Below are 24,570 nucleotides of genomic sequence, written 5' to 3' on the forward strand. Positions count from 1 at the left end.
AAATGGCGAAGAGTTTGTGACTTTTTGCAATGAAATAACTAGGAATTTATTTATGTATATAAAGTGTGTCACATGGCCTTTGCATGCTTAAGTTCCCAACCATTTCTTTAAAGCATTTATTCTTCTCATTAAAATGGAATGGTGTTGTGAATTTTTTAGTAAGACTTAAAATGTTCAATTCTCAGTGACCTATTTGAACTTTCATTTTTCGAGAAATCATATGATTTTAGTTCTGGCTTACACATCAGAAAACTCTTAAAAGTATCATACAATTGTTACATGCTTTCTTTACTCTATTTTTGGGGGTAAATGCATGTCTTGTTTGCTCCTGCTCTAAGAATAGCCGATATATATCCATGGCAAGACGTTGTATACACACATATCACATCACACATGTGTGCATTATTAACCCCAAAAAAGAATATATATATATATATATATATATGGCCTTCACATTCGTTTGATCATAGGCGGGTATGATGAATTGAAGAAGCCTTCTTTACTAATTTCACATAATAGAAGCGACATAGTTGTAAGTAGACCGCAAGTCACGTACTATATTTGTACGCTGTGATATAAACTTTTGGCACTCACTCTCTCTCGCATGCCCCACCACACGCCACTGTCCGTGTCTTTGCTAAAACCATTAATGATACACATAATATCACACATTTCATTTAATTTGAGTATCTATCATAACTTTAGTGAACATCATTATCGGTAAGATACAGTATCTCATAAATATAATCATGATGCTATTATTATAAATTAATGTATATCTAACTTTACACGATTAGAAAAGCTGAAATAATGACATATTACATGCAATATGTCATTAACATTCTTCATTTCTCTTAAATCACGGTAATAGCAATGGATGTATCAACTACTCCTTTACGCTTTCCACCTCACAGAGTCACACTTAATAACGAGGACACATAACCTACCTTCACAAAATCAGAACTTAAGATTTATAGTCGAAGAAAATATAACCAAAACATCTCTGGATTTTTCATGTTGGGAAGTGGTTAGAGCGAGAGAGTAGCCACTGGTAAGGACAAGAACAAAGTTACTCACATTTGTCAAACGCAAATTGTAATCTCTTTCTTTTGTAAATCTTTAGAGAGATTATACTTCTTGTCCTATATATATTTATATCATATCATATTACATCATCTTCTGTGGTCCATCACATTACACATTAATACTAGAGAAATGGTAAAACAATCTTCCTTCTTTCTCTTCTCTATCTCTTACATCAACTTTCCTGCTTTATATTTTACACCTCTGCATCTTTGGTTACTTAAGGTCTCTATATTATCAGTTTTTTTCTTTCTTTGTTACCTCTCTTCCTGCAACAACAACAAAGACAATCAACTTAGCAAGATTGTTGTTATGTGTTCACCATCCATTAATATATACTCGTTCCACCTGCTTATATTCCCACACGACAGGCCGGTCCACCCCCACCGGGTAACATCCCAATAGGCAGTAACCTATTTAGATTCATGAAAGCAATGTTAGATACCATATACTCGATAGCAGAAGCATTAACCAGGGTTGAATCTCCAAACCTTGGCATTTGGCAGTTGAAAGAGTTGGAGTCAGAGAGTGTAGACGGAGTAGAATTATCATCATTGTCCGAAGAAGGCGACCACAAATCCGATCCGTTATTATCTATAGATTCACCAAACATAACCAACTGATGTGCGGATGACGCAAATGGACTATCAGGCAAGCTATCCTCCAACCTGTAACAACCCAAAAAAACTTGATATTCAACATCACAGCTTCAAAATACATAAGCAATAAATAGCTTGTTCATTACCAAACTTACCTCTCTGGTAGATTCATTGTGTCATCATCAGATCCTTCTTTGGAACTTCCTTTCCCTATATCTCTTCCTACATATTCTCCTGCTTTAACCGGCAATGGGCGTGGAGACACAAGTGCTTGGCTAAAAGGGTTTGGGGAATGAATGTGTGTAGGGGAGTTGACTTGGAAATGCTTCTTGACGTCAAGAAGCTGCATGTTCATAAGCCTTCTGCTCTGAAGCTCAAGAATCTCTTCTTCAAACTTACTCTCCCATAAAACATCTTGTGGGTTGTTATAAAACCCTCTCCCTCCTGCGCCACAAGCAAATCACTATGGCGACAAAACTAAAGGTTCTCCAGAAGACAGAGAGAGCTTAAGTGTCTGTTTACCTATAGCATCCCTGGGGCTGGAAGCAAGGCCTGTTGGGGACAGTTCTAGCTCTGTTGGCTGGTTAGTTCTACAAGGAAAAGAATAAAAGTGAAGTAAACACATAAATTTAAGGAACGACCAGGTTCATGTATGAGAGTTATTTCTACTATAACAACTAGTTAAATACCTGTATTTATCAGGGACTTTGCCTTTCTCCTTGTAGGGCTTAACAAGAACCCTTGAATCACACACAAAGTGAGGGTTCCCTTTGGCAAGAATGCTCTTGACAGTCTCAGGGTACAAAAATGTCACAAACCCAAACATCCTCTTTTGCTGATATGGTATCCTCACATCTTGAACTGGTCCAAATGTACTATTTACCCACCATAACAACAACTTAAGTCATACAAGAACTAATATTCAGACTAAAGAGAAAGTCTGTCTGATTGTGTTTTCAATCACTACCTGAAGTAGTTGGACACATCTTCCTCCCTGAACCTACTGTCGGCAGGAAATGTAAGATAGATCTGTCTCGAAGCTGGACAAGACATAGCAGAGAGATCAATCCTCTCAGGCCTCCATCTCCCAAGCTTCTGCAGTTCATCTCCCATCATCAAAGCAGCAGCAGCAGCTCTGCACAGAAATTTACATAAGTTAAAATAAAATCACTGAGACAAAAAATCTCAAAAAGAAAAAAAGTGTCAAACCTTTGAGCGTCGCTGCTCTGCAAGTTAACTCCTTTTGGAGAGAAGGAAGGCAAAGAAGAGCGAGTCATGAAGTGATGAGCAAGTCTTGGAGGTACCGAGTTAGACCTAAGAAGCTCGATTCTGTTTGGAGAGCCAACTAACTCAGCTCCTCCCTCACTGTGAACGAATCTGCAGTTACTTCCGTTTTTACAGAAGCCTCTAGCGTAGTAAGAACAGGGTACACCTCCAAACCCTAAGTCAGAATCACCATACCCCAAACCGTCCAGAACGCAGCTACCACTTCTTGCATGCACAGACCCCAAAAAGTCACCTCTTGGGTTAACATCATCCATGAACTCGTTGTTGGTCATCTCCTTGGAAGATCTTGCTCCATTAGCGTAGAAGGGCAAAGAAGCTGGGTTGAGAGAAGAGCCACGGTTGTTGTTATTCCTAGGGCTAATCAACTCCTCTTGACTCCAAGAAGGTCTTGAACAGCTCATGAGACCTAACTCTTTCTTGGCTTTCGCTATTACCGAGTGAACAAGAGTCTCTGGACCAAAAGCTAGCCTTATCATCTCTTTCTCACCGTGGTCTTGGAGAAGGAGGAGACCCATTATCTTTGATGCGTTTTCTGGGTCTAAAGTTTGGATGCGAGAGAGCACAATCCTAGTTGCTTCGTACCCATCCATGGCTTTTCTCTGTCTTGAATAAGAGTAGAGAGAAGAAGAAGAAGAAGGAAGAGTGATGCTTTTGTAGAGAGAGTGAAGGTTGTTGTCGTTAAGAGGTCTCTCTGGTTTCTTGTGTGTTGGAGTTTAGTTCCAATGGGTTTTTTTTCTTTACAAGTTAACCTATCTATATAATAATACTATACTACCTTCACTATAATTTTTCACCTTTGTTTCCTGCGAGACAAAACCAGTAAAAGAACAAAAAATCAAATTTTAAAATGTAGAAAGGGTTCTTTATTTTCTTCTCGCGTGCTTACAAGTTACAGCTAGAAGAATAGAAGAAACAAGAAAAAATCATCACTTTAAGAAAAAGAGTTGGAGAAAATAAGGGAAAAGTGAAAACTTTTATAGAAAAATAAGAATAAGGAAGTTTTCTTTGCATGCTGGGAATACATGGTTTTTTATGCTGTTTTCTTAATAAAGTAGTAAACGTTACTAACTTACTAGATTGAGTGAAGGAAGAAAAAGTAAATTTAATTACTTGAAAAGGGCGGTCAAAATATAATTACCTGAAAAAGTCAAAATGATCAACAGTTAATTCTACGTGGAGGATAATTATTACTAGAACTAGAAGAGTGAAACTTGTGCAGATGACTGACGGTTACTGCTTCTTTGGGAATAGATGAAGTAAGATGTGTCATCATGTAACGATTTTATCATCAAAATGGTTTAAATCTTTAGAGAAAGAGAGAGAGAGAGAGAAGGTGTACGTACTTTAACTGTGTATGCATGGTGAGAATAGATCTGAGTTATGAGTAAGGGTTCTTCTGAATTGAGATCAGGAGAAAACTCTATGGTCTTTCACGAGTCCTCCTAGAAGCAGAGAAGTAGAGAAAGAGATTGTAAACTGTTTTAAAGCCAACAAAAACAAAAGATGGTTGCATTGCATTGCACGTTGTCTGACACAACCCAATTTTTTCATTCACGCGCCAAATGTTGGGGCGTAATATACACACGCCGTATATTGGGCGTAATATTCACGCGCCCTACGTTGGAACTTGGGACGTGATATTCACGCACCGTTGATTGATATGCAGACCAGCTGTAACGCTGGGGTCTCCACTCTATCCTACAGTCCCTTTCTATTCATTATTATCTTATGTAGGGACACATTTAAGTTAGCTTAATCTCTTTTGTTAATTAAAGGAAATAAAGCCCCTCAAGATTTCTTTCTAAATTGTTTTATTCTACTTGTAATTAAATTTACATTTAAGATAGAATGTGTAATTAGGAAACACAAAACATGCCATCTAAATTGTCATCTTACCCAGCTTAATCTCTGCTACTGATTTTTTGTTTAATTGATTTATTTGTGAAGCTTTAGTTTTTTAATAGTACTGTTGCAATACTGCCTTATGATTAGTTTATTCAATCACCATTGCATCCTTCATCATATCAGATTGAATTAAGAAAGAAGAAACATCATGATGATCAATCTGGCATACATACATCGTAAGCTGTAAGATGTAAGATGAATTGACCAATTCCAAAGGTCTCTCATTTGAAGCAATGAAAACTAATGTATTTAATAATATTGTTATATGATAAGAACTACTATATGATTAGCATGTACTTTCACTACTCAACCTTTTTAAAATGAAATATTCAAACTAGTATTTTTGTATTTGTATACCTGAGGGTAGGATTGAAAAGACATCATTGTTCTAAACTAATGTAGGGTCAAAAGAATTAGTATTTTTCAAAGTTTTAAAATTCAAAAGGATCTTTTTGTAAAGAAGAATGACCCACAAGGGAAAATCAATAATTATAATAGTTATTCTTGGGTGTCAAAAGCAGTGGTCTAGTCAGTCACAAGACCCGAGGCACCTAACACCTCATTCTATGATTATGTTATGTCATAAATAATTACCTTCAAAAATCTAACATTGCAGCACTTATCATTGTCCCATCCACATATATTTGATTCCCATGTAAAATTTTCACATGGGGGATTATTATGTGAAATTTTTATGAAGCAAATTGAATAAAAATACAATGATTGGGGGAAGTCCACACCAGTGGATTATCATAGACTCACATGTATGGGTACCTTATCCTTGTATGTTTGGGTTCTCACCATGCCCACACATAGAGAATCTAAATACGGACCCCAAAAGATCTTTCAAGCCCACAATCATCATCATATACAACTACAATCCTCCTCGTCCTTCTCATTCCAACTCAAATTACATCTAATCAAATATGTTTTTGGTACCCTCCAAAATAGACATGTGGCATAAGCTGCAATCTGTGTATATGTTAACTGTGTTGGAACCCAACCTATCCCCCTAACTGAACCCGTATGTATATATACACAATACCACAACCTGTGAAAGCCTTAACGTGAGAATGGTGGTGAATGGGGAACAAAAGAGTGAACAGGTTCATGAAGTGTTTTGCCCTCCTCGCATTCTACTCTTGCCACTTCACACATCATATTCCTTGTTGTTACGTTGCATCCATCTGTGTTATTACACAAGATTGAGATTGTGTTATGATCCATCTGGCCTAGGTCAAATACAACTCAATATCTAAAGACAGTTTAAGAAAAAAAAAAGAATGGTCATGAATGGTTTTACCACTCGTCTTCTTTTTCAATATTGTTACTTTTACCATCCACAACTTTCATTAAATTTCAACATTTGTTTTTGTTTCTGAAAAGATGAGTTCTGTATATATGATGATGCTCTGAACAAAAAAAGTATATATGATGCATATATAAAATATAAATGATAAATGAGAATATAAATGATAATTCACCAACCTACAAAAACTAGTTTTTCCACATTTCAAGATTATTCAACATATATTTTATTTTATTTTCCCCATATTCCTCTATTCAGCTATTACCAATGTCATATATATATACATATATGCTTTCCACTTTCCACATATATTCATCTTCTTATCATTTTTATCTAGTAAACCAAGCAGAAAGAGACATCACCTTCTTTGAACACAAAATCAGAACCGTTGCATTGCTTCTGAAAGGAGAAACCTCCGAGTTCATCATCAATTGTTCCCTGCATCTCTGCCAGAAGAGTCCGGAGTCTGATGATTTCAGCTTCCACAATTGCTTGACTCTGAAGCTTTCTAAGCAAGAACTCATTCATAGATTTCAGTCTCTTGACTTCGTCTTCAAGGTATGCTGTGCGAGCCTTCTTCTTCTCCCGGTACTTCCTCACTGCCTCTCTGTTCCCACATGACCGCCTCTTGTTGCTGCCATCAGAATAACCATTCTCTTGCGAATCCTGTTACAAAATGAATAGTCCTATATAATCTGTAAACAATCCTTTCAAATTTCATCAGACCATACATACTTGTATACAAATAAAATAGAAAGCAAGTTATATATTATACAGGGATGATGAGATGAGTGTGAGTATGGAAGCATGTGTGTGAGTGAGAAGCATTCTCTGGTCCTGGAGGGTTGCAACTGTGAGTGTGACTACATCCTCCTGATGCTCGAGCCCAAGCCTCTACTTCTTCCTCATCCATATATATCTTTGATTCTAAACTCCAGATCTTCAAAGGAAACACCAGTTCTCTTCAAAATTATGATATGAAGATATTAAGGGTTTTAGTTTATTAAAGTGGTGACGGTGCTGAAAAGGATATGATCTTGATCAACATAGTGGATGGATACAACAGTAGTCAACTCTTTAAGATATTTCTTTTAGTATGGCCTAAGGAAGAAACGCTTACAGAGAATCAAAGCTAGAAACTTGTTGGTCTCCTCATGAGTTCCTTGCAACAACGGAAGGTAGATATGATTTTGATTTTGAGGAGAACAAAGCCGACGATGGTTTACCTGGTCTTGATGACCTGAAATTATGATGGAATAAACCTTACTGGAAGAGGCATAAACCATTTACCATATCTTATCGCAATTAAATATTCTAACGAAAAAGAGAGAATTGGTTCTTTAATGTTAATTGTCAACTTGTTAGCGTATGAAAACATAACAAAGACTTTTCTCATGGTTTTCAGTTTTCACCGATAGAATGTCATGACACGTTTTGTATAATTTCGTGTCAGTTTTGTCTATGATCATCATCTCCTTCTCCTTCACCATACGTCCATACTTAATTTCAAAAGCAGAAAAAACAGAAATTAAGCGTAAGGGTTCCCTTCTGCAACCAAAAGCGATTCAACTCAGTTCTCCATTCTATTAAAATAAAAACTTATTATTCAATAACTAGGTGTTTTGTTTTGTCTGTACATACAAACATAATTCTTTTATAAATACTTATTAACTAGGTGTTTAGTTCGCGGATACGGACATAAATATTTTATAACTACTGATTAATAGAGTCATTACTAAATAAAAACTATAATATAAATTATTATTTATGTTTTCATCCAAAAGTTCTTGTTTGTAAATTTCTTTGTATATTACAATATATTTAAGAATTATCTTTAAGAAAAAATATATTATCTTGTTAATTATATAAAATTAAGAATTTTACTTGATGAAATTTAATTATATGTTTTCTTTTGATTTTAATTTTTTATTTAAAATATTTTTTCAGATAAAAATAAAATATATATAGGAATTATCTTCTTATTTTGATATATAGGTGTTTTGTCCGCACATGCGTGCATAAACATTTTGCAATTATTATTAGAAAATTATTCACTAACTAAAAGAGAGCTATTACTTATTTTCTTACATAAACTTTTTTGAAGTTTTTTTGTGCACTATATTCAATATTCTCTTTTCTATTATATAAAATCAAGAATTTCAATTTATTAATATTTAGTTATACGTTTTCTGGTTTTTATTTTTAAAATTATTTTATTAAAAGATATTTTTTTCAGATAACAATATATATTTATAGTTTTTTAATATATCTTTTTAGATTTAGGATAATTCTTATTATTAGTAATATACTCACTTATCTAATCAAAATAATTTAAATTTGTTTTATTTGGTAATTAGTAATAATATACTCACTTATCTAATCAAAATAATTTAAATTCGTTTTATTTGGTAATTTATATATTTTATTTATTAAGAGTATAAACATATTAACCTCTATAACTTTTAACATGAGAGCTTTATCTTCTTATTTTATAATATATATATTTAGGTTTTGGATAATTCATATTATTATTAATTTAATCACTTATCTAATAAAAATAATTTAAATTTGATTTTATTTTGGAATTAATTTATATATTTAAATTATTATTTATGTCTCCATCTAAAATATTTTATGTCTTATAATTTTCTTAAAAATTTATTTGTACAACACAGTATATGTTTTGAAATTATCCTTTTATTTTAAATATATTATTTTAATTATTTAAAATTTTAAAAAATTCCTTGATTAATATTTAGTTATGTCTTTTGTGTTTTTTATTTTTTAACTCTTTTATTAATTTTTTTTACAGATAACAACACAATCATATATAAGAATTATCTTTTGTTTTAATATAGATTTTTAGGTTTATGATAATTATTATTAATAATTTTAATATTTTATCTAATAAAATAAATTAAAATTCGTTTTTATTTTATGTCTAATTTTATTTTTTATTCATTAAGGGTATAAACGACATTAACCGTTCTAATTTTCAACGTGAGAGCTTTGTTGCGAAAAATCACTTCATGTATATTTTTACATGGTTTGCGAGCAACAATTTATTAAAAATATATTATTTTCTTTCAAAAAGGCATAGTATTATTATAAATATTATTTGAGTTTTAGTGTAGACAAAAAAATCAGCTAGAGCATTTATAATAACATATGCATATTGGTATTTTTCCTTCTCCCTGTCCGCAAGTACCAGTCCCAGGTTTATGCCTTTTGACACATTCGGCTCTACAGCTTTACTTTTCACATGTTCCACTTTTGTTTTGTAGATTTTTACTACATGTCTTGGGTTTTCCTTTCTGAGTAATCGTCGTTTCTTCTATTATTATAATAATTAAAACATAATCTTAGTTTCATATTTAAAATAGAATATCAATTTTTGTAAAACATATGTTTAGGGAATTTTCTAGATATTTAAAGAGAAAAAACTGAAAATCTAAACATATTGGTTTTTAATCATTGATTATTCATGGAAACCCATTGAATTCAATATTATCGAATTAGACATAAAATTTATGTATGTATATAAAATAAATGGCATCAAATAAAATTTATTTTAAAATGATTATATAATTTATTAATAAAGTTATAAATGTAAATACACACAGAGCAGAAAAATTGTGAGCATAAAAAACTAATAAACCAAAGTTTGAAAGCAACTTTCATCTTCAATAATGAAATAATGGCATTTTAATAATTAGAAATGCATATATATATATAACATATTGCAATTGATATCCGGTGTAGCTGCCTCTAATATCTCTTGCTCTCAAAGTCACAAGAAGATGAAGTCGGACAGATCCAAAACCTTAGATCCTGTGATCTGAAAGCTGCCCAACCTGATGCACTCCTGTTGATTTGGTCGGTGGTTCTGATCCCTTTGTTGAAAGGAGATTTGACGTTCGTGGCGGATCGAGACCATAACCTTTTGTAATGTTATTATACTCCCTCATTTTATTTAACTGATGTTTTACTTTCAAACTTAATTAAAAACAAATAAATTAAGTTTTTACCATTTTTATTTCAATTTTGGATGAAATTAACATTGATTCTAATTAATTTTATGTGAATTTAAGCAACAGTACAAAAAATAAAAAGGGAAGACACACATATTAATTCTTTGTCAGTAACATAATACACCTTACTACGCCAAAAACACCAACACAAATTTATTAAAAGTTTTATTCATTTATTTGACAAAGCCGTTGTATTATTAAAATTATTATTTGAGTTTTAGTGTAGATAAAAAATTAGGGAGGGCAAGGATATTGACATCGGCAATACGTTGTCCCGTCTTTTTCTGTAATGCATGTACTAAAAAGATCTTTTTTATGCTTTTTGACACAGTAAGCTTTGCAGCTCTTGGTTTCACATGTTCCCATTTTCTTTGAATAACATGGTTTTCCTTTCTGAGCAATCACCATTTCTCCTGTTATTAAATAATTAAAACATAACTTTAGTTTTCAAATTTAAAATAAAAAATGATTTCTTGAAAAATATATGTTTATAGAAATTTTGCATACTCATCGAAGAAAAAATTAAATGTTTAAAGATCTTCTTTCTAAATCACTGATTATTCTTGAAAAATCATTAAACTCACTATTATATAATTAGACATTCAATTAATATAGGTATATAAATATATATACAGCATCAAATAAAATTTATTTATGAATAAGATTAATTATAATATATCAATAAAATTGTAAATGTAAACACTAACCGAACAGAAGAATTGTGAGCATAACAAAACCAATAAGCGAAAGTTTAAACGCGTTTTTCATATTTTCTAATGAAATGATAGTGTTTTAGAAATTAGAAAGACAGAGAAGTTCATTTATAGATGAATCACATATTCAAACCTATCTAATTTAAGCTATGTATCTGTTCAAAACCCGATATAAAAGGATCTAGTTTGACAAAAAAACACAATTTTGTTTTATTTATTTAATAAATAAAAAGTTTATTTCATTATTATATATATATATATATATATATATATATATATATATATATAAACAATCAAATTTGATTAATTTACAGGTTCAGAATTTATATAATATATATTTAGAAAAAAAAACTGGAAGATAAACAAATAAATGACAATTTGGTCAGTAGAAATATAATTTTGAAGTTAAATATAAAACAGTCAGTTATTTATATATACATTTTTGACAGTACTTCGTATACGAATGACACATAAGATAAATCACAAATAAGCAAATTTAATAGATATATGAAGATTGTGTTTAGCCTTATGATTTGAGGCATTTTGGATATTTTGGATCTGACTGTTAGACAATGCCATATTAGCATTAAGATTATGCTATTTTTGAATTGTTCTTAAGAATGTGCCAATTTTTGTTCGAGCTATAGAAAGCGTAATTAACTAAAGGTCAAAAAATAAGCCAATAAGTGGTTAGGCCTTCTATATTTAGCCAATTGTGAATGGGTAGGCAGCACCAAGGTTGGTGTTATAATTTTCCATTTCCAATGTAGTAGAAAATGATTTTGTATTTTTTTGGCTTAGAAAAAAAAGTAAAAAATCATTTCTACTACATTTCAATAACACAACAATTTTTTAATATAATATTTCCTTTAGTTATACAAATATTTTTTTGGTATAAATTTATTTTAGTCATGAAAATCATCCCAAAATAATTTTTCGTTTTGACTTTTTTAGTTATTGACGAAGAAAAGGAGCCTAAGAGCCTTAGCTTCAAATCTTTTGGTTCAAACAACGCAATAGTGTGCTGTTCGGCCATAAAGTCTAGGGACGCAAGGCTGGAGCCGTTGAGCCGTAAGGCTGAAGAAAGAAAAATAACAGGGACATTCTTTCGTTTGTGAAACAGTGTATTGATAAGATACCAAAGATGTGTAACTGAAAGTGGTGACGTCTACTCATTGTAATATCATAATCACAAACCATAAAGACTACTACATCTTAATCCTAGGAACAAGATTAAGCCTAGAAACAAGTGAGAGAGAGAGAGAGAGAGAGAGAGAGAGAGAGAGAGAGAGAGAGAGAGAGAGAGAGAGAGAGAGAGAGAGAGAGAGAGAGAGAGAGAGAGAGAGAGAGAGAGAGAGAGAGAGAGAGAGAGAGAGAGAGAGAGAGAGAGAGCTCATGAAATTCCAACAATGCTATAACACGCATTTGAATGAAGTTTCAAGCATTGTCTCGCTTCGGTTTCTCCAAGTGATCAGGTATTACACATTGATCTTACCTTCAATCTGTGATTGTATATCAATGTGATTGTCACTCTTACTTCTCTCCCTAGTCTTCCTCTCTTTCTCCCTCCTCATGTACTTTCTCATGATCCAACAAGGCCACATTGAAATCAAACGCTTTGTTCCTCTCCCTGAACCCTAAACCCGATAAATGCATACTTCCCTCACCCATCGTCGATTCTTAGAATGCAGTACCTTAGAACGAAGTACATATTGCACGATACGATGCGGAGTCCACCAGACCAGATCTTATCCGACTGAAGCCATTCGCGCACTTGGATCCCACATATGTGGTTCGCGGCAGGATCTTGTAACCGGAGACCTCGCGTACCACAAGAAGTATATGCTCGTATGTCTCTTCTTCTTCTTCTTCTTCTTATTATTATTATTAATTTTAATTACTCATGTAATCAAAAATTAAATTTGTTTTAATTTTGTAAATAATTTATATATTTATTCATTAAGGATATAAATGATATTAACAGCTCTAATAAATAGATTAGCTCATTTTGCGGACCATCAACTGGTTGAAAATATTAATATATAAGAATACACTAGACTTTAATCCGGGAGTCCGCTCAGATGTTTTTTTAATTATGTTGCTATTCGGGACTGAAATCTTTGACCCCAGAATGAGACTGAAATCTTTGACCCCAGAAAATTGAAACCCAAACAGACCCGAATCGAACCCGAATCTGTATCCGAACGTCAATCCCTAGTCACTATTATATATCTTATATGTGTCATTATATAACTAATCGTATTTTTATGTACCATCATATAAGTAATCATATAATTAATAGTATTTTATATGTACCATCATATAAATAATCACATATTATATTTTTAAAACTTATTATGAAATATAAAACCATAATTTATGTTGGTATACGAAATTAGACTTTATATTGTATTTTTTTGATATATATTGAAAATATTTTTTAAATAATGGTTATTGGAAAATATTTTAGCAAAAATAAAATTTGAATATATTTATATTTTTGAATCAATTTTTTGATATAAATCAACGTTAAGTTATTATTTGAATTTTAAATATGTATATAAAGTTTAATTTTTATGATTGTTTTAGACAAAAGATGTTTTTAGATAAATAGATTAGCTCATTTTCCTATATTTTAAAGCTGACCCAAGCATATAATTTCTCATAATAGAATATAATTTCAAATTTTAATAATATAAATCCTTTTTAAATAAGATAAATCCTTTTCTAATATACTATATCCATATTTTCAAATAACAATATATTATTTTTATAATGTTTTTAATGTTTTCAAACAAATCTCATTTTTAAACTGTTATCTATATTTCTGAACAAACCTTCTTTAACTGATACTTATGTTTCCAAACAAATCGAATTTGTAATTCAGTATTAATAATATAGATAGATATATACAAATTCTTACATCAGATCACAAAAGTCGCAATTTGTTTCAAACTTTTTTAATAACTTATTTGTTGGAGATGGATATATCCTTGGACAAGGGCCTGTCAAAGACATCGAACTCGGTCCTTTAATAAAGACTAGATTTTGATCCGCTCTTAAAAAGGGCGGGTATGTTTTTTGTTAGAAAATTAGTTTACGTAATATAAATTATGATTTTTGATAAATTATTTATTTTAACTTTTTATGAAATTTATCTAAAATTTACTTATATGACTTATTTTTGTTATTTTCAATATGACTAAATTTTAGAAGACTATAAATAATTCCAACCCGAAATATGATTTTATTTATTTAAACCAAAGTTAAACTTATTTTACACTTATTTTTTAAAATTTAAATAAAATATTTATATCTTCAACACTCTTGTATTAAAAAAATCATTTGTGTGTTTCGAAACATTTTCTATAATTTATTAAATTTATTTTATGTGATTTAGTTTTTATTTTAAATGAAACTATTTTTTAAAGAGTTGAGATAATTCAAACATTTAGGAAACCAACTTTTCAAAAAGGCTAAGAGTTGAATGATATTAAATACTCTTTAATATAATTGCAAAGTAATGACTTTTGATTTTAATAAAATTTAATTGAATTTGTAATTTTGATTAGAGAATAAATAATTTTAAAGTTTTTAATTTGTGTTTCAAACAATTTGTTCCATTATAATAATTGATTTTCAAGCGGTGTTTTCATATCCAACCTAGACCTATGATCGAACCGATAAATCCAGTGATATGTCTATAATTCAATTCAATTTAATAAAAATAATCATTATAATCTTAGAAAACCTGGTAAAAATCTAAAAAATCCGCTATTAATCTAAAATCCGATATGAGTTGATCCGCTGAAAACAAAAAAAAAATTAAAATGTTTATTAAATAATTCATACTTATTAATATTATATAAAATTGAAAAAGTAACTATTTAGATTTTAATGAGATTTGTATTATGTCATTTGAAGAAAATGAAACAATGGTAATAGGAAACTTTATTATTGATGTGAATTTTTTTTTTGAAAAATTTATTTTATACACAACAAACAATGTTATTATGATATTATCAAAAGAGAAGGTTACTCTAATGAAAATATCAAAACTACCTAAGAAAACCAAAAGCAGTGTTGAAACATAATAAGAACTTTTGGTGAATGAAATAAGACTAATGCACAAACGGTAAGAGTGTTAGTATATAATTCTAAAGGTATTCTATAGTTTTTGACGGAAATTGTTATCATGTATAGTTCTATGCTCTTTTATAAACCTTCTCCATATTTTACATAACCAATTAACAATGCTCTCCACCTTAAACAACAGAAACTGACTTGATACCATGATTTAGAAAAAAATAATGGGAGGAATGGTTACTGGCTAAGGTTTGTTTCTTACTGAAACTAACTTCATCCTCATGTACATATCCGAATATAAGAACTATATAGTAATGTTAGTTGGCCGATATCCACATCTAATAGGAATGGTATGTTTTTATATACATACACTAAGGTGGATTTATGAGTTTGAAGTGAACCGAATAGTATTTTAAAAAATAAGATGAAGCATGCAATATATTTTCGAAAACTGAAAACAGGAAATGACAACACTTATGGACACAGCCTTATTAAAGCTGCTTCACTTCATCATCTTACTGGTTAATATAGCAATGTAATCTGTTTTCTTTGACCGGAAATGTCAACACTTATGGACAAACTATAATCTGTTTGACATCGATTTCTCCAATATAGCAATGTAAACATTTTCCTTTCCTTTATATTCCTTCTTCCTCCACTTTCCATTGCAAATAAGAGAGAGAGTTTGAGTGAAAAAATCAGCAAAACAAAACAGAGTGACGAACAAAGTTATTTTTCAGATACGATGTCATCGGAGAAATCGGTAAACAATTACGGTTCCGAACGAAAGCAATGATCAAAACTCTATCGACGAAGACCACTCGAACTCTGATCCCGCGGTCTATTTCAGAAATGTGAGCCTCCAATATTTTGCTGCGAAGCCACTCCGGATGTTGACTCAACACGCCAAGTTCAAGGAACTGTGTTTAGATAATGGCAAACCTGAGGCTCACAATATCGAGGGCTTCCTTAAATACTTCGTCCACAAAGAAAAACACACAGGTCTCCGACATCTACTCCAATTCGCCTCTGGGAACTATCTAAACGGTATGTATCTTTACGGTTTGTTAATGCTTTCACGAGGTCACTATCAGACCGGTAAAAAGTATTTGGATAAACTCCAATGAAAATTAGATATATCAACCTCTGATCATTGTTGAGAAAATATCAAGAACGCACTAATAGACATCACGCGCCTTATGAAGAATCGTTACTATGTAAATATGGTCAACCTTAAGTCACGAACGGAATGCGATCCCGATAACATGGCTGAAGTATGCGAGCATTGTTACTACTACAAAAGGCTTAACCAATTTTCCACTTTGCAACTAATAAAGTGTAACAAAAAGGGTTGGTGGTCTGTATAATAAAATTATCTATGCCGTATGAAGGAAAAGTTGTATTTGCAATGTTTGTTTATTTATTTCGTCGTCCAAATCAAGTATGTGTAACCGAGTTGTATGTTTGTTGTTCAAGTTTATCAATGGTAATGTGAAGCCTCTGTTCTTTTTTTTATTTCTAATTCGATCCAACTAATATTTTTTCAAATATTTCAATAATAATTATTTCAATATAATAAGCAAACGCAGTTAGAAATCGTTTTGTTTTCTAACATTATTTTATATTTGGTTGCACAAAATATTTAATAATTGTTTGATATGTTTTGGATGACTAATACATTACACTTGTTAATTTTGAGAAAATAATGATGACTAATATATTACACTTGTTATTTAATAATTTTTTTATGAATGAGGAGAAAAAGATAAATTCTTTTGAAAAATTTAAATTTTTTGTTGTCATAAAAAAGTTTTAAAGCACACAAGTAAACTTAAAAAAAGAAGAAAAAATTAAATCTGACTTAAAGCCCACAACTATGACAACGAACACGTAAACCGTATTGGGCTCAAATATTAACTTATGTTTTCGTGTACTTTGGCCCACCAAGGTCGACTACTTGGTCTTAGAGACCGTTTACATGTTGAGAAAAAAAGAACAGAAAAAGAAAGAAATGAAAATTAAAAACAAAAAGACAGATCTTGAACATTCTCTTCACTGAGGAAAGGAGATATGAAGAAAAATCGTCTCCAATGGTGAGAATCAAAGGTCGTCAACTACTGCCTGAGTAGTTCAAATAAGTAGATCCGCCATCAAAGCGCTTATCTTCTCCGCTTTCGCAACTGCAATGGATATTAGAGTTATAGATCGGCATTCAAAGTTATAGATCTTCTTCGCCTTTGAAACTGCATGACGATTTAAAGTTCTAAATCCGCCTTCAAAGCGGTTATCTTCTCCGATGTATACCAGGTAATCTTCTCTTACATCTAAGATCCACCATTAAACCGCTAATGTTCTCTCACTTCTCTAAGTTCTATACAGTAATTAAAAAAATCATTTCCTTCATGTTTGCATCTCGAATCAGATTCGGCTTGAGTCAAAAAAGTTTAGTCGGAGAAAGTTATTGACTTCACTTTTCCGATCTATAGAATGAAGTCACACGAATTTTCTGAAGAGAAAAAAATGGTAAATTTAATCTCATGTATTCTTTATTTATTAATAGTTAAATGATATTTTCTCTGAATTTTTTTTAGTACTTGCCATACTAATATATTAGATTATAAAATTTTGAAGTGTTCGAATATGAACTGAAGCATTAAAAATCTGGAAAAAAAAACTATGTTTCAGTATCCTTTTTAGAAACTACAGTCTGAAAGATATTATTAGCATGTTGTTTAACGATTTTTTTTTATATATGTCTTCAGGACCTTCAATTTAGGATGACACAACAACAGTTTCAGTTGAACCAAACAATGACTTTAATATAAAAGATAAGTTATTTTCATAAACTTACCATCTTTTACATTAGATATAATGTATCGGCCATTGGATTATACCTTTATGAAATATTGTTTACATTAGATATATTTTATATTCATCCAACACAAATCACAAACAATATTTCGAAAATATTGACTGTAGAATTAATGTTGGTTCCTAATTTTACAGAACAAAGCTAGCAGTTGAATAATGATGAAGGACATGAGGCAAAGTCCAATGGAGACAAGCATAAGCCTTACAGTACATAGATAAGTCTTCGATTATAGCTTTATTTTTGGTTATACATGATAAACGGTATATGTTATATAGATGGTAAGTTGACTTAATAGACACCATTCCACATTAATGTGCATGTAGAGCATTAAAAGGTTTAGAGACATAAGCTTATTTCAATATGAAGGACATGGGACAGAATCATGACTGCAAAGCAATGCGAACCTAAGTAAGTACACTTTAAAAGCTTGAAACATTAGAAATTGGGCTTGGAATGGAATCTGGTAGTTAGGAAAATAAACCGGAAGATTGGTTGATGAATGTTGATTGCAATATTCCTCTTTCTTACCATTTATTGCAGTGCATGTAAAAAAAAATTAGAGATGAAGCTGGCATCTGACTTTTCTGGCAATTGATGTTATGTTTTGTTAGAAAGAGTGTATGTTTGGTATTGAGGCTTTCCAGCCTCATCAAAAAAATGTTGTCCTTATCGTGAAGCAAACTTTTAGAATCCCTTTAAGTATCGAACTTTTCCAAAAGTTCCAGTAACAATATAAGATAAATGTATTAATACAGAACCAAAGCTCGAATCAAAATAAATAACCAAACATTATTATTTTAAAGTTATAAAAGACTTAAAAAATACAATCATAGATTATCGAAAACCTCTTTAAAGACCACGTTCTTTGTTTTGCGTTGAGGCTTGCCTTCGCTGTCAACTATTAGAATCTTCAAGCCTTTCTTAGAAGTCACTCTGGAAACAGCCACATATAGGTGTCCGTGTGAAAACACTGGTCTTGGTAGAAAAGTAAATCAAGTGTTTTCTACCTGGAACCGAACCAAATATCTGAATGCACAAGACTATATATATTAGTTCGCATAAGATGCGGACCATCAACTGGTTGAAAATATTAATATATAAGAATATACTAGACTGCATGTGTATTTTTTCTAAAATATGTTGCTATTTTGGACTGAAATCTTTGACTCTAGAATGAGACTGGAATTTTTGACACCAGAAAATCGAAACCCAAACAGACATGAATCGAACCCGAATGAGTATTCAAACGTCAATCCCTAGTCACTATTATATATCTTATATGTGTCATCATATAATTAATCGTATTTTTATGTACCATCATATAAGTAATCATATAATTAATAGTATTTTATATGTACCATCATATAAATAATCACATATTATATTTTTAAAACTTATTATGAAATATAAAACCATAATTTATGTTGGTATACAGAATTAGACTTTATATTGTATTTTTTGATATATATTAAAAATACTTTTTTAATAATGGTTATTGGAAAATATTTTAGCAAAAATAAATTTTGAATATATGTATATTTTTGAATCAATTTTTTGATATAAATCAACTTTAAATTATTATTTTGATTTTAAATATGTATATAAAATTTATTTTTTTATGATTATTTTAGACAAAATATGTTTTTAGATAATTAGATCAGCTCATTTTCTTATATTTTAAAGCTTACCCAAATAGATAATTTCTCATAATAGAATAGATTTTCAATTTTTTAATAATATAATTTTTTTTTAATATACTGATATCTATATTTTCAAAAAACAATATATTTTTTTTTTTTATAATGTTATTAATGTTTTCAAACAAATCTCATTTTTAAACTGTAATCTATATTTCTAAACGATCAGCGATAAGTTTTTCTAACAAAATGTTTCCGTTCTCTGCGAACCACCTTTCTTCCTGCAGGTCTTTGTCCTTCTTCTTCTTCACCGACCATCCAGATCTCAGTTTCTGCTCCAGCTTATTCACCATCGATTCCATTTAAACATATAAACCAGTTTCCTGGTGTTTTGTTGTTAGTTCTTCTCCAAAATCAAGAACGAGCTATCCTCAAAATTCAAGAATTGAGTTAAACTGATTCTGAAAAAAAAAATCTTATCTTTAAAGAGGACACAAAGTTTAAAGCTCATAGACTCCCGTCTGATCTTCTAAGAATATAAGTATTGGTGGGATTTGAGGAGTCCCTTAGGAGGAAGGGGACCACGAAAAGTAGAGATCGAGGAAGAAAGAGAAGGGAAAATTCCTTATATAACGAACATTTCTTATATAAGGGACATCCTTTACCTTATCCCGACCAAAAAAGAAGAAAAAAAAACAAAGTAAGTCTCTTAACTTAGAGACTTTCCCGAGTCTCATCGATAAAGATGCCCTAAAGACTCAATGATACTTGCAAAAAAAGTCTTATTTTTTTGGGACAGAGTAATTTTTTTTTATCAGTGGACAGAATAGTTTAGTCTTCATTCCTAGATCAGAAAATGTAAAGGCCGACATGATGGCAAAACAAGCTCTTTCGACTGTAAGGCCTATTTAAATGGATGAAAGCCCAAGTTTGAACACAAAAAAAAGAATAGTTTAGTCAGTGTGTTTTACCAATATGTCGGTTCAAAACAGTCGTCTTCTCGATGTATTATTGCAAGTGTGGCATCTCCATTTCTGATATATAATTAAATAATTATCGAACTTAATTTTTTTTTAACATCAATTTGTTTGGTTATCTATGTCCATATAATACGTTTATCTTTTTGATTGTACATTCACAAAACAATTAAAGCAAGCATGTTTGATATACACATATGCAGTAGTTAGTAGAAGGATGAATGATCTATGACTTGCAAAACAGTGCAAGTGAAGTCAAAGCCTAAAAATATCTCAACATTTGTTGAGAGACTCATGGTAAGAGACTCCTGTTTATGAACTTTGGAGGGGAAGGAATGCAAGGCTACATACATCATCTTCATGTTCATATAACAAAAGATTATTTTTGCATTCACACAATTCTGAAACAAAAGAGAGGGAATGCCTTTTTGCCATTCACACTTTCTCCCGTGTGAAGGAGCTGAAAATAAAAACAAACCACTTCATAATAGCTTTTACTTCCATTGGGGGCTATTTACATTTTTCATTCTACACCCAATTTCCATCTAAATTTCCCTAAGACATTGTAAAACACACATACACACCCTTCTCACTTGTATAGGGTGGTTTGAAACATCATCACACAGGCAAGAGTTTCACCTTTATTTGCCCACTAACAACAAACTTCTTCCTAAAACCTGAAACACACACAAGATCATAAGACTTAATACGCAAATCATTCTTCTAAATTTTGACCAATATTCCAATCAGATTAAGCGAAAGTTCTAAAATGTGGTGGTGGATTCAGTGTTTACCTAATTTTACTTTAAGACTGATTCAATCCCTGAAGATCACATCATCTGCTATTTCCATCAAAGGCTGCAACGACTCCGGCGAGAACTTCCTCGCAAAGAAATAATCCAAACTCGAGTTGGATCTCCTCAACATACGAATCAGTTGAGGTGAAACCTCGGAGGCACCGTACGTGTGAGGATGGCCATCAACACTACCGGTCCAGTTAACACGTGTGAGTGTAAACGGGCTACATCCTTGAGGATCCTCAAGAGACAACAAGGTCGGAAAATAATGTTCTTCAGGGTAGCAAGACTCAGCATCAACGCAGGGCAACCTGAACTTCCTCCACAGCTTCCTCTCTTGGATCACAATCAGCGCGTGGCGTTTCGCCAGGACGAAGAACTGAGACCCCACGCGGAAGTCTTGGTACGGGATCTCAGGCATCAGGGCGTCGAAACCACGCGCGTTGTACCGGTTCGGGAGGAAAGGCTCGTCGGAGAGGATCTCGACGAAGCTGCGGTGGGAATTGGAGAGGTGGTTGTGGATGTAAGGGAAGGAGTGGAGAGGGACGCAGTGCTGCGAGACGAGAGCGAAGTAGAGGTTGTTGGGATCGTCGAGGATGGCGCGTGCTATCAATCGCCGTTCGGCTGAGATTAGGGACGGGGAGGCGCGTGCGGTTTTCTTGGAAGGGATGAGTTTGGCGTTGATTGAGGAGGAGGAGGAGAGGAGGGGGGAGATTGTGGAGGATGGATCCGCGTGGATGTAAGCGTTGTAGAGATGCTCGTGGCCTTGGAAGAAGGTTTCCCAGAGAGGTAAGAAGGTTAGATCGGAGTTTGTGAGGAAGAGGAACGCGATTTTGGGAGGAGGAGGAGGGGTGTGGGAGAGGGAGATGAGACGGCGGGTGTTGGAGGAGGAGAGGGCGGCGCGGTGGAAGAGGGAGAGGTCGTCGAGTTCATCGGCGGTGGAGAGGAGGTTGTTGCGGGAGGAAGAGAGGAGGATGTGAGGAGAGAGGAGGAAGAGGAGTGATAGGGAGAGGAAGAGAGAAAGAGGGTAGAGGAGAGTGGAGGAAGAGAACATCTCTGAAACAAGACAACACAATTAGAATTTTTTCTGAGGAAGACGATGATGAAGAGAAGACGATAAAAAGAGAAAAAAGGAAAATATGACGTCAGCTAATTGGGACACGTGGACTAATCGACACAGTTATTGCTATCTGCTGTTACGTGGGGGCTCCTGTGTCTATGTTTAGAGAGAGTTGATTCGTTTTCTTTTTCAGCAACCATGTTTAAAACATATCTTGATTAATTAATTCTAATGATAGGGATAAAGACAGGAACACATGTAATAAGAAGAAGATTTGACTTTTCTTTTCTTGTTTATTGTTTTTTCTTATCCAGTTGAGCCATCATTGATCACACAAGTCACTATGATGTGTTGATTATGTGTGTGTGACTCTCCATGTGTTTGTGTGTTGCGTTTGGTCTATCCACTCATTCTTGTCCTCATCCTACCAAGATATTCAGATATTTTTTTGCTCACATTTTGATCCCAAAACAAAAACTTTCTTCGATTGTTTATTCATAATCTTTCTCATGGCGGCTCTCTCCACCATCTACCACCCACTCTGTGCACACCACAACCACCGTACAACAAGACACAGCGTCAGATCTCTGACTGTGATGTCTTGTCGGAAGCAGAAATCACCGGAAGAGAGTGGAGGAGTGATCAAGAGAACAGTGGTAAGGATGATTTCAGAGGCTGAGAAGATTGGGAAGAATCTGAAGCCAGAGAAGAAAGGAGGAGACATGAAGGATCTGATGCTTATGAGTCTTTCTTTTGCAGTTTATGTCTATATATCTCAACTAATGGTATGTGCTTACTTCTCCTGGACCCATGTCGCTCTCCCCAATCCCTCATGGTAGTTTAGCTAAGATAGATCATTTCTTCTGCCCCTCAAGTCACAATTGTGTTATGTATATATTTTGCACATCATTTATAAGATTACCAAGCTCTCTCAAAGTGATTGCAAACATTGAAGGACTGAGAGTTGCCCTTTTAATTTGGTATCTTAATAGTTGAATTTGTTAAAGCTAGAAACACCGATGGCCAAACCGGGCCATTTCTTCTTCTTTTTTCTGTCTCTCAGATAACATCTCACTCTTTAGTGCACAATCTCGTTTAAGAAACTGGATACTAAACATTATCATGGCTCTAAAGCAAAAATAAAGACAACACGATTTGTTTTCTCCCAAATATGCTTTGTATTAGGTACCCAGGAAAGTCAAGCTGATTCAGCAATCTAACAATGATGATGTAGAACATAATGGAGGTTTCGAACTGTTACCTTCCTTTAAGATCTCCTTACTGACTTTCTCATCCACAACTTCTTTTCACTATCAGCTTTAGGGGCAACACTGCCGTCTTGAGAGGGCTCACGCTGAACGACGGCTGTGCTACCTTCGGTAGCTATTTCGTCCTCTGTCTGAAGACAAATCATGAAGTAGGAACATAAAATAGTCATTATCAATACTTAAACAAAACAAAAGGAAGTTGTTTTCTACAGCAGATCACAGTATATGCAGTTTGAACTACACAAACATAAATATCATCCACCACTCTTAACAAGGCATGGAGAAAGAGAAAAAAATCTAGAGTTTGAAGAAACAGAAAGATGAAGCTGCCCGCTGGACATATATTTCTAGCTAACAGATTCTGAAATCAAACAAAGTTATATGTGTATATATATATATATATAGAATGAATGAATGAAAACCAGCAAAAAAGGAGAGACAAATTATTTACCAAGACCTTTGATGCTCCAGAGATTCATCCATTGTTTTCTAATCCAAGTTTCGATCCAGTAGTACCTGAATCAGAAGGGAGAAGTGCTAAAGTCAAAACAAACCTTCTAGAAAGAAACTTCTGAATTTGAGCTGTATTGTTTGTAATTAAACAAATATTTTCATATAATAAATTTTACTATATTTGGAATCTTAAATTGGGTGCGTGATAGGCTTGGAACAAATATTGATTTTCCCCAATCAAATATTGATTAGTTACGTCGTCACAACACATTCCACGTGTGATTTTGTATAAATATTACTATATCGTTAGCATAATTTAACTAAATAACATAGTATATGCGTTTGCCCGACCTTTGTTTCATGGACTAGGATGTTGACAATGATTAGTGGAAGAGAGAAGGAACGTGAAAGAAGGAATCCACAAGCGTCTCCGCCAATTTCTGAGTAAAAACAATCACTTCCTCCCATTATCAATGCCATAAATCAAAAGACA

At 32.6% G+C, this 24,570-nt stretch overlaps 5 protein-coding genes and 2 long non-coding RNA genes across 8 annotated transcripts; 2 read left to right on the top strand and 5 right to left on the bottom strand.

Moving 5' to 3' along the window:
* Positions 1-1,078: 1,078 nt before the first annotated feature.
* Positions 1,079-4,455, bottom strand: LOC108855428 (zinc finger CCCH domain-containing protein 46). Its single transcript, XM_018629245.2, has 9 exons — positions 4,313-4,455; positions 2,892-3,772; positions 2,650-2,817; positions 2,372-2,557; positions 2,205-2,272; positions 1,838-2,126; positions 1,575-1,751; positions 1,432-1,496; positions 1,079-1,352 (listed from the first exon to the last, which is right to left on the bottom strand). Exons 2-8 carry the CDS (start codon positions 3,557-3,559, stop codon positions 1,436-1,438), a joined length of 1,617 nt encoding a protein of 538 aa, XP_018484747.1. The 5' UTR covers positions 3,560-3,772; positions 4,313-4,455; the 3' UTR covers positions 1,079-1,352; positions 1,432-1,435.
* A 1,190-nt stretch (positions 4,456-5,645) lies between these two features.
* Positions 5,646-7,584, bottom strand: LOC108851400 (basic leucine zipper 24). Of its 2 annotated transcripts, none has more exons than XM_018624827.2 (4): positions 7,304-7,584; positions 6,959-7,123; positions 6,546-6,849; positions 5,646-6,061 (listed from the first exon to the last, which is right to left on the bottom strand). In XM_018624827.2, exons 2-4 carry the CDS (start codon positions 7,094-7,096, stop codon positions 5,937-5,939), a joined length of 567 nt encoding a protein of 188 aa, XP_018480329.1. In that variant the 5' UTR covers positions 7,097-7,123; positions 7,304-7,584; the 3' UTR covers positions 5,646-5,936. The 2 variants fall into 2 exon arrangements, with proteins under 2 accessions (XP_018480329.1, XP_018480328.1); XM_018624826.2 differs by having other exon boundaries at positions 6,959-7,145.
* A 2,611-nt stretch (positions 7,585-10,195) lies between these two features.
* On the bottom strand, positions 10,196-10,982 carry LOC130511034 (putative defensin-like protein 148). Its single transcript, XM_057007812.1, has 2 exons — positions 10,922-10,982; positions 10,196-10,627 (listed from the first exon to the last, which is right to left on the bottom strand). The coding sequence occupies exons 1-2, from the start codon at positions 10,980-10,982 to the stop codon at positions 10,449-10,451; spliced, it is 240 nt and encodes a 79-aa protein (XP_056863792.1). The 3' UTR covers positions 10,196-10,448.
* Positions 10,983-16,968: 5,986 nt separating this feature from the next.
* Positions 16,969-20,766, top strand: LOC108854164 (uncharacterized). The gene is made up of 4 exons (XR_001949842.2): positions 16,969-17,320; positions 17,436-17,536; positions 17,776-18,293; positions 19,810-20,766. It is a non-coding gene; the product is annotated as an uncharacterized LOC108854164 (long non-coding RNA).
* Positions 20,767-20,868: 102 nt separating this feature from the next.
* Positions 20,869-22,401, bottom strand: LOC108854157 (glycosyltransferase BC10). The gene is made up of 2 exons (XM_018627670.2): positions 21,294-22,401; positions 20,869-21,176 (listed from the first exon to the last, which is right to left on the bottom strand). The coding sequence occupies exon 1, from the start codon at positions 22,348-22,350 to the stop codon at positions 21,316-21,318; it is 1,035 nt and encodes a 344-aa protein (XP_018483172.2). The 5' UTR covers positions 22,351-22,401; the 3' UTR covers positions 20,869-21,176; positions 21,294-21,315.
* Positions 22,402-22,690: 289 nt separating this feature from the next.
* LOC108854158 (uncharacterized) lies at positions 22,691-23,292 on the top strand. Its single transcript, XM_018627671.2, has one exon. The coding sequence runs from the start codon at positions 22,866-22,868 to the stop codon at positions 23,193-23,195; it is 330 nt and encodes a 109-aa protein (XP_018483173.2). The 5' UTR covers positions 22,691-22,865; the 3' UTR covers positions 23,196-23,292.
* Positions 23,293-23,450: 158 nt separating this feature from the next.
* Positions 23,451-24,561, bottom strand: LOC130511710 (uncharacterized). The gene is made up of 2 exons (XR_008945219.1): positions 24,429-24,561; positions 23,451-23,751 (listed from the first exon to the last, which is right to left on the bottom strand). It is a non-coding gene; the product is annotated as an uncharacterized LOC130511710 (long non-coding RNA).
* Positions 24,562-24,570: the final 9 nt, after the last annotated feature.

This window comes from Raphanus sativus, chromosome 4, assembly GCF_000801105.2.
Source record: "Raphanus sativus cultivar WK10039 chromosome 4, ASM80110v3, whole genome shotgun sequence".
NCBI classification, from domain to species: Eukaryota; Viridiplantae; Streptophyta; class Magnoliopsida; order Brassicales; family Brassicaceae; genus Raphanus; species Raphanus sativus.